This window comes from Octopus bimaculoides, chromosome 3 (genome assembly GCF_046866305.1).
Source record: "Octopus bimaculoides isolate indiv1 chromosome 3, ASM4686630v1, whole genome shotgun sequence".
Classification (NCBI taxonomy): Eukaryota; Metazoa; Mollusca; class Cephalopoda; order Octopoda; family Octopodidae; genus Octopus; species Octopus bimaculoides.
Window position 1 is genome coordinate 69,789,340 of NC_142930.1, and position 13,640 is coordinate 69,802,979.

The window sequence follows — 13,640 nt, forward strand, 5'->3', positions numbered from 1 at the left end:
TGTAAAATTTAAAGTTGCAAATTTCATAATTCCAACTGTTGCATTAGGTAAACAAGTACAACATTCTTTTATAAACTCACATACTTTTAAAACAAGGAGAAATTATGACACACTACACCACACACCATAAAACTAAACTAGATAGGCAAGCAAACAAAATATTTCCATACTTTATAGAATTCCTCACAGAAATAGAAGACTGATTATGGAAGTAACATTAATATTGCAACACAAGGCTACAGTTAACATACAGCACCAGTGGTGGCTCGTAGATAAAATTAGTGGGGATGTTGCTTCAGAAAATTTTGGGCTGTTTTAATATTGTGTAAAAGTAAACAAATATATAAGAAGAAAATTTATACATAAACTTGATTGGTTTGCGTTTTAACCACTGCCAGGTATTGTGTTTAATTTGTTTACTGAACACCAACGTGAATTCCCCTTTGTTTTCCAAAATTCCCACTTAAATCACAAAATAAGGAGGAGGGGGGGGGGCAAATGTGCCCTATTTTTCAAATCCTGGCAGCAATACTGAAGCTGGAAGCAGGATAATAATCTAATTCTACACTTTATCACATTCAAGAATATAAACATGCTTTTAAGTACAACAGACATGGAGTCAAAAAGAAACACTACCTTTCATCAGAACACAAGAGTCAGCACTGCCGTTCATGCAGTGCTCTCTCCCTCTCTCCCTAGTGTGAAGCTTCCTATGCACAACAGCCAAACACCATGTTGCTGGAACTGTGAAGCACACAGTTCTATACCAGGATTTTTGTATTTTTCTTCATAAACTAGGGTATAAGAACTGATATTAAGCTTAAGGATTATATAATGTACAAGTATATAGAAAGAATTAAAGAAAAAAAGGACTCATTATATTGAATGTTATCGATAATATCGAGTAGAAATAGGGGTGCTGCAGTTCTAAGTGCCTATACACAAGCTGCCACTGATACAAATATGGTCAAGTTCTAGCAAGAAAATCTCTATAGATATAAGGAGCCCACTATAAAAAGGGAAGCAAAAACCACTTAACATCCTGAAGATGAGGCTGAGATAACCTGGAAATTAATAAAGAGCAATTTGGAAGCTTTATTGTGCAGTATGAACCATTAGAATCTGATACACATATATGAGAAAACCTTAATAAAAAGATTAAATTGGAAGGAAAAGCTGTTCCCCATATATTTCAGGCATACACACACACACACACACACACACACACACACACACACACACATGATGATATATATGTATGTGCGTGTATATATATATATGTGTACGATGGGCTTCTTTCAGTTTCCATCTATCAAATCCACTCACAAGACTTTAATAGGCCTGAGGCTATAGTAGAAAACTTGCTCAAGGTACCATGCAATGGAACTGAACCCAGAACCATGTAGTTGAGAAAAAATCTTCTTACCACACAACCACACCTGCATCTATATATGTATTATTATTATTATTATTAGGAATGGTGAACCTCAAAGCAAATAAGGCTATGAATAATAGCATGTAAATATATTGGGTTAAAAACTCTTTGGATAGAAAAATTTGAAGGCTGTCCATGGGACACAAACCCATATTTCCTGTAAACATAACAGATGTTCTGCCATTGGACCAAAGCAATCCTTTGAATTTCTCCATTTTAGAAATTTTATTCTTACCAGTGAGATTTGTATGTTGTTGACATCATAAGAATTCAGAGTCTTTGAGAAAACATGAAATAATTTTTTGTAGGAACAGTGAATCTTAAAGCATATAAAACTATAAATAATAGTGTATAATATTGGGCTAAAATCATTTTTTGGATAGAAAATATCAAAGGCTGACATAAAAAAAAATGTGTATATATTAAAGATGATATATTCCTTTACTTTTTTCATCATCATTATCATTTGAGCATTCACTTATCCATGCTTGCATGGGTTGCATTAAATTACATTGGAGCAGAGTTTCTATGGCCAGATGCTCTTCTTGATGCCAACCCCTGTCTCCAAAAAATGGTAGTAATCTATCAAACAATGAACTACCTGGATTTGGTTTTATGGTGGACTGCAAGCAATGGAACAACAAGGTTATCATTTATAGTCAGCAAACACAATTGAAGATGAAGGGAAACACAAACTCTCTCTCTCTCACACACACACACACACACACACACACACACACACACACACACACACACACACACACATTGCTATAGACTTCTTCACCTTTTGTCTCCTGATTTCACTTCCAAGGTATCAATTGATCCACAACTATTGTATAGCCAACAGCATTCATGCAATGGGACCAAGTCCCCTGACCGCATGGTTCAGAGATGAACTTCTTAATCACACTCCCATGCCTGCACCTGGATGATGGGGTCTGATGTTGAAACCCCATGAGACCCCAGAAGCACCCTAGATCATCCACAAGATGTATTTTAAAATTCTGTATTTTATTTTCTATTTTTAAATATAACCTTTGTATTCAGTTTCTCCTTAATACAAAATAAAATTACTTAATTCAGAACATTTCAAATACTTTTTTTTTCATCTATTTTTGAACAGGTTTACCCTATCGAAATAGTGCAAGGTTACTGAAAACAAATGATGCTTACCCAACAGAATATGTGTCTGATAACGAACCAAATCAACCTGTATTGAGAAACTTTTCACACAGATTACCAGACGACAAAGTGCAAAGGCCTACAAGAAGCTATCCATATGAAAATGCTGCTCTTTCTGGATACAATAATGAACTTACTAGGTCCCTTCAAAAATCAAACATATCTAAGTCATTCTCAGTAAAATCTGGTTCTTCAAAATCTTCTCTTAAAAATAAAGGCAGTAGTCGAACAGGATCTCTATTGTCACGGAAATCTCTGAATAACAGTCCGCGGTTAGCCAAATCAACCACGAGCACAGTAATTAGTGAACACAACAGCTCTGAACTATTGTTTCCACCTTCTCATTCTGGCCTGGACAACAGTAATAATGATCTCAGCATACATGCCAAGGTCAATCCATTACTAGATCTTGAGTTTGATGCTGAATGTTCTGTTTCAAATCCTGATCAAACAGATAATGTTGATATTCATGCCCAGGAAAAATCAGTAGATGAACAGAGTTGTATTGAAAGCATAAGTGATGTGACAGAATCAGAAACAAAAGGCAAGTTGGTGATTTATTACAATTTATCAGTTTTCTTTTAATAGTTTAAAGGCAATGACCTGGTAGAATCATTAGCATGCCAGGCAAAATGCTTTGCAGCATTTCATCCGTCTTCATGTTCTAAGTTCAAATTCTGCTGAGGTCAACTTCACCTTTCATCCTTTCAGGGTTGATAAAATAAGTACCAGTTGAGCATTGGAGTTGATGTAATCAACTGACCCACTCCCCAGAAATTGCTGGCCTCGTGCCAAAATTTGAAATCAATATTTTAAAGGCAACGAGCTGGAAGAATCGTTATTACACCGGGAAAAATACTTAGCAGCGTTTCATCTGTCTCTTTGTTCTGAATTCAAATTCTACTGAGGTTGACTTTGCCTTTCATTCTTTTGGATTCATAAAATAAGTACCAGTTGAGCATTAGGGTTGATGTAAAAATTTTGTGCCAAAATTTGAAACAAATATTTCAAAGGCAGTGTGTTGGCAGAATCATTAGCATGACAGGCAAGATACTTAGCAGCATTTCTTCTGGCTCTTTTCATTCTAAATTCAAACCTCTCCATATTGACTATGGAGAACTTAGCTGTCATCCTTTCAGAATTGATAAAATAAGTCTCATTCAAGCATGGGGGCAGTATAATTGACTGTCCCTTGCTCTCAAAATTGCTGGCCTTGCACCAAATTTAAGAAAGAATATTTTAAAAGCTTATTTAACATTTAAGTTGTATAAAATATTTGTTGGCAAGGAAATTACATTTTCCTGCTATTGAACCATTTAACTACAGAGATTAAAATCCAGTCTGCTATATGAACATGGAGGCATTTATTTTTTTTACATTCTTTACATTTGACAGATATTTGTCCTCATCTTGTTTGTTGTAAACACAATGTTTCGGCTAATATACTCTCCAGCCTTCATCAGGTGTCTTGGGGGAAATTTCAAACTTGGGTTCTCATTCCTAAGGTATTTTTCATTGTTGTTGTTGTTCTGCTGTTGCTGTTGTTGTTGTTGTTCAGGTCACTGCCTAGCATCAAACTCGGAATCTTGGGGTTAGTAGCCCATGCTCTTAACCACTACGCCATATACCCATGCTCACGAGTCTATGGCTTTGTGGTTAAGAGCGCAGGCTACTAACCCCAAGATTCCAAGTTCAATTCCAGGCAGTAACCTGAATAATAATAATAATAATAATACTAACATCGAAAAATACCTTAGGAATGAGAACCCAAGTTCAAAATTTATCCAAGACACCTGATGAAGGCTGGAGAGTATGTCAGCCGAAACATTGTGTTAACAACAAACAAGATGAGGACAAATATCCGTCAAATGTACACAATTTCTCATCTCTCAAATATAGAACTGTATTTATTTTTTTGTTTGTTAGTATTTTGAGAAAGGGAAAATAAACAATGTTCATAATTGTTTTATAACTTCCCTCATCATAATATAAGGGTAATTATGTGAGTTTATATGGCTACTGTGGTTTACCTTGTACTGTAGCATTTACTATGTACCTTTTCTTTAATGGTCTTCTGTTATAGTGGCCTATAGAGAATTTACCATCATCTTAGACAGGTGACCCACCATCCTGGAAATGTGTCTTGCCCAGTGCAGTTGTGAGTATAACTGCATGGCCTTGATGCAAGTGGCTACTGCCTGTTTAAGGAGTTTGATGTTGGTAACAAAGTTACTCCAGAGGATGTTGTGTATAATGTAAGGGCAGCAGTAGAGGAAGTGCTTAACCCTTTACCCTTCTGATTACTCTGTCAAATGTAATGCTTATTTAATTATTCAAATTGATCATGCATTATCTCATAGCTTTGCGATTTCAATGATGTTTAATTTTGGAATGATATTGTAGGGTTGGTGTCAACGGTTAGATCTGGTCACTTTGAACATAAAACAGGGAAAATATTTTGGTTAGACATGGCCAGTTCAAATGCTAAAGAGTTAAGATGTCATGGATGTTTGAGAGTAAGTAATAAACTGTGAGCTGTACAGAAAAATGATTTGTATAATAGTTCAGTACACACTAAAATTTGTACTTTTTGTTGGACCACTGACAAATTTACTAGCAGATCAGAACCCTTAGTTTAGTTATAAATATTGTTAGTTCAAATTTAGTGTGGTGCTACAAACACATCCATAACTAAATGACCCGATGATGATCAAGGAGATCAAACTGATCAGAATGTTGTGTAGATATAATTATTGGCAATCTTTCAAGTCAAAAGAATAGTCAGAAAAATTCAAATCATATTAACAAGTCGTCTCAGACATTTAAGTATTTCGCAAAATGTCACTATTTCTATACATCATCACACAATCTCTCTGCCAGTTTCTAGCATGGTGCTTAAATCAAAAATCAATATTTTTATCAGTTCTAATTCAATAATTAAATATTTGATTGTATTTCAGGTCAAAAAGTAACCACACAAGCATTTGAGTTTCTTGACAGTTACTTATCTGATGATGATGCAGAGAAACAGAAAGATACTATAAGTGAGTTGTTTTTAATATATCCAGAGTTTAAGGCAGAATCATCCTTTATGTCTTGAGTTCAAATTCCATCAAAGGCAACTTTGTTTTTCATTTCTCTTGAATGAATAAAATAAGTACCAATCATTTCCTGCTGATATTTGTTCCTTTAGATTAAACATTTAGGCTGTGTGGTAAGAAGCTTATTTCCCAACCACATAGTTCTTGGTTCAGCCCTATTGCATGAGCAAATGTCTTCTACTATAGCCTCCAGCCAACTGAAGCCTTGTGAGTGAATTTGGTAGAGGTAAAACTGAAAGTAGCTCATCGTTCATGTGTGTGTGTGTGTTTTTGTGTCTGTGTTTGTCACCCACCACCACTTGATAACCAGTGTTGATACACACCCAAATAAAAAGATACTCTTGGTCGGAAAGTTTCTGATCATAGGTCTGTTCCACTAGGACTGGACTGCACAATAACAACTTCACATTCCTCACACAATTAAAGCTCATATCTTCATGCAATTAACACTGAGCACAATTCCTGGAGAAAGTGGCCCATCCCTGCTAAGTGGTATTTGTCCATCATTGCAATATATATACAAGACTACAATGCAGTGAGCTGGCAGAATCATTGCTGTGCTGGGCAAAATACTTAGTGGCATTTCGTCCATCTTTATGTTCTGAGTTCACATTCCACCAAGGTCAATTTTGCCTTTCATCCTTTCAGAGTTGATAAAATTAATACCAGTTTAGCACTGGGTATTGATGTAATCAACTTACTCTCTGCACTGGAACTGCTGGCCTTGTGCCAAACTTGTGCAAGACTACAATGCCATCATGCTTCTCACAACCTGCAAGCTTACTTGCTTCCTAAATTGCAGCAGAGCCTTCTGATCCCTGACCCAAAGGGTCTCTATCAACTTAACATAATCCTGAGCTAAGATAACTCTATAAATAGTAGTCTTACTGAAGAAGTCTCCTGTTTCAACTTCAGCTATATATTGTTCACTCTCAACAAACCTCCTCATAAACTCTTATTCTCTTTTCCCTGAGTTATACCATTACATTACACACAGTTGCTACATGTGAGAATGTCTTTCATCATAACATTTCAAACATCTCAAATTAACAAACATCTCATTGTATTGCAGGTCAGAAAGTAACCACACAAGCTTTTGAGTTTCTAGATAATTATTTATCTGATGACGAAGTAGAAAAACAGAAGGATAATACATGTAAGTTCTTTTGTAATATATCTTTGTTTTTGCAGTTTGCAAAACACCTATATATTTCCCCACTACATATATATGTTTCTGTGTGTGTGGATACACAAATATGTGTGTGTGTGTGTGGTAAAAAGATGACTTGACATGCTACATATGTTTTAATAGCATGGTAATTTATTCACGATTTGTGCATTATGTAATCTGAAATTACCTGCCATCTTAGCAGGCATCTGAACTGTCAGTAGAATAAAAACTTCTTCACCACATGATATAAGTGACTAATGTAACTGCTGAGATTGAAGTTGCAGAATACCCAATATCATTCAGCAATTGATCTTAATTTTGAGATTGGATGATAAAACGGAAATATTAAATTAGTAAATTATTAGTATTCCAGTAGTGTGAACTGCTACCCAATTACATGATTGAAGCTACCAAGCTAATAACCATTATCAACAGGATCCACACCAACTGATATATGTATATACATAGAAGAAGAAAAAGAATGACTTCACTGGTAGTTCTAATCAGTTTAATTTATTATTTTATATGTTTATAAATGTATACATACACACACAAACACATATATACAAACTCATGTGCATATGTTCTTTTTTATGTGTATGTTATTGCTTTAATTGCAATCTACAAACTAAAATGTAAAATTTATATCAATAATAAATTAAACTGATTAGAACTACCAGTGAAGTCATTCTTTTTCTTTTTTCAAATATACCTAACTGTACTAAGGATCTCACACATTTTCCAATATATATGTGTGTGTGTTCACACACACACACACACACACGCACTCTCTCTCTCTCTCTCTCTCTCTCTCTCTCTCTCTCTATCTATATATATATATATATATATATATATATATATATATATAGTAGTAAACAATGCACAGAGTATACTGGATATGATATATATCCACCTTTGCAACTACAATTATCTCTGGAAAATACCCACACGGATTCTTTACATGGATGTTTACTGCTGGAATGGAACTATACTCCAAGTACTATTTCTTCTTTGTTCTTTCTTCTACGCATCACTCTCACTTCTTACTACAAATCTTCTCTAATAGATGTAATAATCCATTCTTCTACTATTACTGTCTCCGATGAAGGGATACATTGAATTTTCCCTGAAACAGCTGTAAAACTTTATACATAAAATATAATTCTACCTTTGCCATTGGTCTCTTTATCTTATTCTTTTATATATATATATATATATATATATATATATATATATATATATATATTCAGACTTACTTACAGTTTCTAGCCACCATTTCCATTCACAAAGCATTGGTTGGTCCAAGAATAATGTAGAAAACACTTAAAACACTTGCTCACAGTGTCAAGAAATGGGATAGAACCTGAGACCACATGGTAACAAAAGGAACTTTGTATCCACTCAGCTATGCCTGTAGTTAAATAATTTATTAAGAGGAATGCAAAAATCTTGCACTTTTCCTACTAGTTTAAGTGTAAGTGTGTGTGTGTGTCTATTGATAAGTGTGTCAAGCAAGAAAAGAAGCATTTGAGAGTTATTTCATGTATTGGACAGTTATTTTCATTATGTTTTCTGAAAACTATAATTATTTGAAATAATAATATTGGCTGTGCTTCAGTATTGTACCCATAAAAAGATTGATGAATTTATTTCTATCAATGATTATTGATTATTTATTTGAACTCTTTCTAAAATGCTGATTGATAACCATTTGTTTGTTTGTTTGTTTGTTTAATTAGATGAATCATCAAGATAATAGTACCAGCTACTGAGACAATTCACTTTCATCTTGATTTGGTATCAAGCCAAAGTCCAGGAATTGGCTAAGTTACCCATAGCCACTCGAACCTGTATTATTGCAGTTCAGTGCAGAATGTGATCATTGAATTATTTTAAATTTTTCTGTCTGCTTCATATGACATTGGATGCAGTGTAAAGATTATAATTTCACAACCCGGTTTGATGGTGACTTGTCTGAACAATACATTGGTTGATTATAATATTGGCCTTACATACACGACAGGAAGATATCATTACACATCACATACTGAAATAACATTTGAAGCGTGAAACATTTTGAACATTTTTACATTGCAAACATGTCAGTATACTGTATATATACATTTATATATATGATTTAATAATAAAAATTTGTCATCTATGTATATAGATGTGTGTTTGTGTGTGTGTGTGTGTGAGAGAGAGAGAGAAAGCAAGATATTAAATAATCTTACATTCCAATGTGTCACTACACTGTATATAAAGAATGACTTATCAAACAGAAATTCTTTATATATGTGTGTGTGTATGAATATATGTATGTATATATGTTTATAAATGTATACATACACACACCAACACATATATAAAAACTCATGTGCATGTGTTTTCTTTTTACGTCTGTGTTATTGCTTTAATTGCAATCTTTGAACTTGTGTTGCTGTACTTGGAAACTTTTGTTTACAATGTTTGTCTCCATAATCAAACTAAACAAATCAATATATATAACTCTTAATATTTCTCTCTCTGGAGAATATTCTTGGTAAATACTTCTTTTTTACTTTGAACAATTCCAACTCTTCAGCTCTTTGGAAGCTTAATATTTTTTTTCCAATGTGTTTGAGACATAAGCAAAAATATACATATTTATATTAATATTTACTAAATATATCTATAATATTCCATTGGGTTGTTGAAACAACTGCAACAGTGCATGATAATACATTAACTATATATTTGAAAATATAGAACTAGCTTTATAGGAATAACCGACAAGGTTTACAATAAATAGCTGATAATTTAGTAAACTGCTGCAGAAAATCAGTCATTAATTCCTCAAAGTATCAAAATCTCATAAGTCTTTTTCCCCTTCAGTAAAATCCTGGAACTGCTGTAAAAGAAAACAGAGATGACATTTTGCATATTGTTAATGCCATCTTCCGATCATTTTTTTCTTGTCTTATTTAGTGGATTAAAAAAATATGTAACCCTTTTGATACCAACCTGCCAAAAACTGCCCTTATTTCTTATGGTACAAACTTCCTGTTTTGAAACGATCTAAATTTAAACCTTACATCAAAATTTCATGTTCATTTATATTCCAGACACCAGCTTAATTATGAAAAAGTTAGTTTACTAAATTCTTCCATTGCTTTCAAAATCAATTGAAATAAAGGTAGAGTATTTGAACAGAAATATTGGAACAAAGGGTTAAAATATTAAGCTCTTTCCCATATTATTTTGTATCCTGCCATTTATTGTTAGAGAAATCAAATGAAGACTTCAGGGCTTCCATATTATCCATCATATTGCTGATATAAACCACATCAAAAGTGATCTGGTGAAGTATATTGACAAATGAAACTGTTATCCTTTACCAGAATGATGAGTAATAATGCATATAACAACTCATTTCTGTATCTTGTATTTGAATGACTGTCAAATAAATCAGTATTTTGTGTGAAAACCTGCTCACTATCAAATCATTTAGTGCTGTTGGAAGGAATTATGATTACTATTATTGACTTCCAAATATAGGGAGTAGTTAAATCACTTGCTCTCTTTAAACTTTAAACTAACTGTTGCCATGTAAAACTGTTGAAAAATGTAATTTACTTCAGTTCAACCTTAATGAGGGCGTTAAAATTGCTCAAACATTTTTGTAACTCAAGATTTTCATAAAATGTCTGTATGACCAAAACAAAAAGAATTAAAAAAATTTACAGGAATGTTTGTTTTTGGAGTTATTTTTGAATTTAATTTCTATTGTTCTATTTTAAATAATGTCAATTGAAACTTCTGTATCATGTTAAATACAACTTTAATCTTTGGGAGGTTTTTCTTTGAAACTTCTTGATTCTAGGTTTTATTTCTAAGTTTGGAAGTTCCTTTCTTTTATGTTTGACCAAATGAGCTATGAGAACTAGGTCATTAGCATACAGGAGTTCTCATGAATAACCAGTCTTAAATTCCTCTGTTATGGCTGAAAGGACTATAACAAACTGAAAATGATTAAGAATTAAGTATGATGGATACCATCCTGCACCCTAAATTCCTTGTTGAACTAATTCTTATTGAAAGCACCTCCATATTTGTATGGCAATCATAAACCATTTTTCTATCCCTAGTTTTCTTAACAACCACCCTACTACAGTGTAAGGAACTCTGTTGAAGAGCTTCTCAAGACAAAGGTGGGTATCGGTGGTACTCCATTCTAGCATAAACCCAAACTGCATCTCATCTGGACTAATTTTTTTTCTAAGCAGTTATGCTGTAACTTTTTCAGTAACTTTCATAATCTAGTGCATCAGTTTTATACCTCTGTAGTCACTTCTTTCTAAAATATTTCTTTTACTCTTGTAATCATTAAGGATAATACTTCTATGCCATCATTAGATATGACACTTTCCTGTATTATCTGATTGGACATGCATGTAATTAGCATGCAACCTGCCTCCCTGGGTAGGTTGCATTATTATTTTCTGTGTGGCGTTATTATTTTCTATAATAATGCCCTTTATATAAATATAAACGAATAATTATATTCTTGGGAATAGAAATTTCCCTTATGAATTTTTTTACACACTGGCTTCTTGATAAAATTCTTGTAAAAGAGTTTTATCCCTTTTTGAATTTATTTATCAAATATATACACGGAATATATTCAATGTTGAATTTTTATTCCTGTCTCCACATGGGTACCCAGAAGCAACCCGGAAGTATTCCCACTTCTTTGATGAAGATATATACAGATAAACTTCATTCCCTTTACTCTGTCGGATACGTAGTGTGTTCATTTTTGGTGAGGTGAGAATTCTGTTTATTTATATATATTTTTGGGACAATACTGTGCTGATGAACGAAATCTAGATTCATTCTAGTAATCGCGAAATTGGCCGATACACAGTTCAGTTTATTTAAAAGAAAGTTGGTCGTCTTCTGTTGGTTGTTTTTCCTCGCATTAGGTACTAAATGTGGTTATTTTGAGAAGTCCACTGTGTGGCGTTATTATTTTCTGTAATAATGCCCTTTATATAAATATGTACATAGATAGATAGATACACACACACACATACATACATACATGCACACATAAACTTCTGTGAGCATGCCTTGTTTTTGGTACAGAAAGAATTTTTCTCAATTTTTTATTGCCCTAGGAGGTCAAAGGCCACTGTTCTGGGTACAAAGTGACCAGCTTTTCAATAGCATCAAATAACAATGCCAAATATATATATATATATATATATATATATATATATATATATATATATATATATATATATATATATATATAGAGAGAGAGAGAGAGAGAGAGAGAGAGAGAGAGAGAGAGATAGAGACGAAGAGGGAGAGACTAAGAGACGTGTGTTTGGTACATGTCTATCTATCTATATCTCTATCTCTCTCTCTGAGCTGGTCAAAACCTTGTGAATGGACTTGATAGATGGAAACAGATAAAAGCCAGTCGTATATATATGTGTGTGTAGTATGTATGAATGTGTGTACGTATGCCTGTGTGCGTATGTTTGTATGTATGTATAAGTATACAACCACACATCCAGTTGCAGAAAATTTGCCTCAACACATCTTGTCCAACCCATGCAAACATGGTAAAGTGGACATTAAAATGCTGTTGCTACTGCTGCTGCTGCTGTTGTTGCTGCTGATGATGATACACTTCCCCCAAATTTAGTGTCCTGTGCCAGTCTTAGAAATCAATATAACTAACCGAAGCCAGAGTGTCCCTTCAAATTTGTAATAGCTATACAATAATTAGAGATCTATACAATGTTGGGCCACTGCTATAAGTTAATAATTGCGAATTTAACACTGTTTGTATGCATTTTATGATGAAGGAGGTTATCAAGATGATGGCAAGGAAGAAGTGGGAGTGAATTGTGATATGTAAAGAGAAGAAAGAGGTGACAGATAAGGATCAGATAAAAAGATAGAAGAGAAGGAAGATAATGATGACAGGGATGATAATGAGAAGAAGAATGATGATGATGTGAAAGATGAAAAGGAGGAGGTAGACAAGAGTGAAAAAAGATGATGTTGAGGGAGATATCCTTGACTAACATGTATTGTCTTAGTCAAACAAAAAGAAATGTTTGTCAAACAAACTTTGGAAAGAGAGAGAGAGAGAGAGAAAGAAATAGTAAGTGATATAAAAGTGAGGTAGGATGTAAGATAGTCAAAGAGAAAGGAGAGATTGAAAGTATGATCAGTTATTTAAAGTGTGTGCATAAAGAGAAGAGTGTTGATAATGAAAAATTAAATGAACCTTTTCAATAACAAGACAGAAAAATAAAGACGATATATAGGAAGTAGTAAACAATGTAGTCCTCAAAAGACTTGGATCATTTCAATAGTGAATATAATCAATGATGAATATGATAATGTAGGTATGAAGCGTTTCAAAGATGTATACATTGATTGCTAACTTGATAAAAGGCCTCAGATTTAAGATATGTGTATAGTTGATTAAATACCAGTACACAACTGGTATTTAACTTCATTAGAGCACAGACGGTTGATAGGCAAAGTCAAGGCCAATGAAATAGGCTGAAATATTTATATATAGAAATTGTTTCCCCAGATATCAGTGAAGCATGCTATGGTATAGATCCATATATAGCTCAGCTGTTGTATATTATAGGTAGATGTAGATAGGCAGGGGATGGGGTAATATATTTAATGTATGAAGCTTTAATAAAACTATTCAAGATAAATTTGTGTAGAGAAAAAG

At 33.4% G+C, this 13,640-nt stretch overlaps 1 protein-coding gene across 1 annotated transcript in view; it reads left to right on the plus strand.

Moving 5' to 3' along the window:
* LOC106877405 (uncharacterized) overlaps positions 1-10,617 on the plus strand; it is a 71,825-nt gene extending 61,208 nt beyond the window's left edge. Inside the window, exons 5-8 of the mRNA XM_089349196.1 lie at positions 2,559-3,161; positions 5,578-5,661; positions 6,791-6,874; positions 8,629-10,617. Of these exons, the coding sequence (XP_089205322.1) occupies positions 2,559-3,161; positions 5,578-5,661; positions 6,791-6,874; positions 8,629-8,645 (788 nt within the window). The 3' untranslated portion in view covers positions 8,646-10,617. The remainder of the gene's footprint in view (positions 1-2,558; positions 3,162-5,577; positions 5,662-6,790; positions 6,875-8,628) is intronic.
* The last annotated feature ends 3,023 nt before the right edge of the window (positions 10,618-13,640 follow it).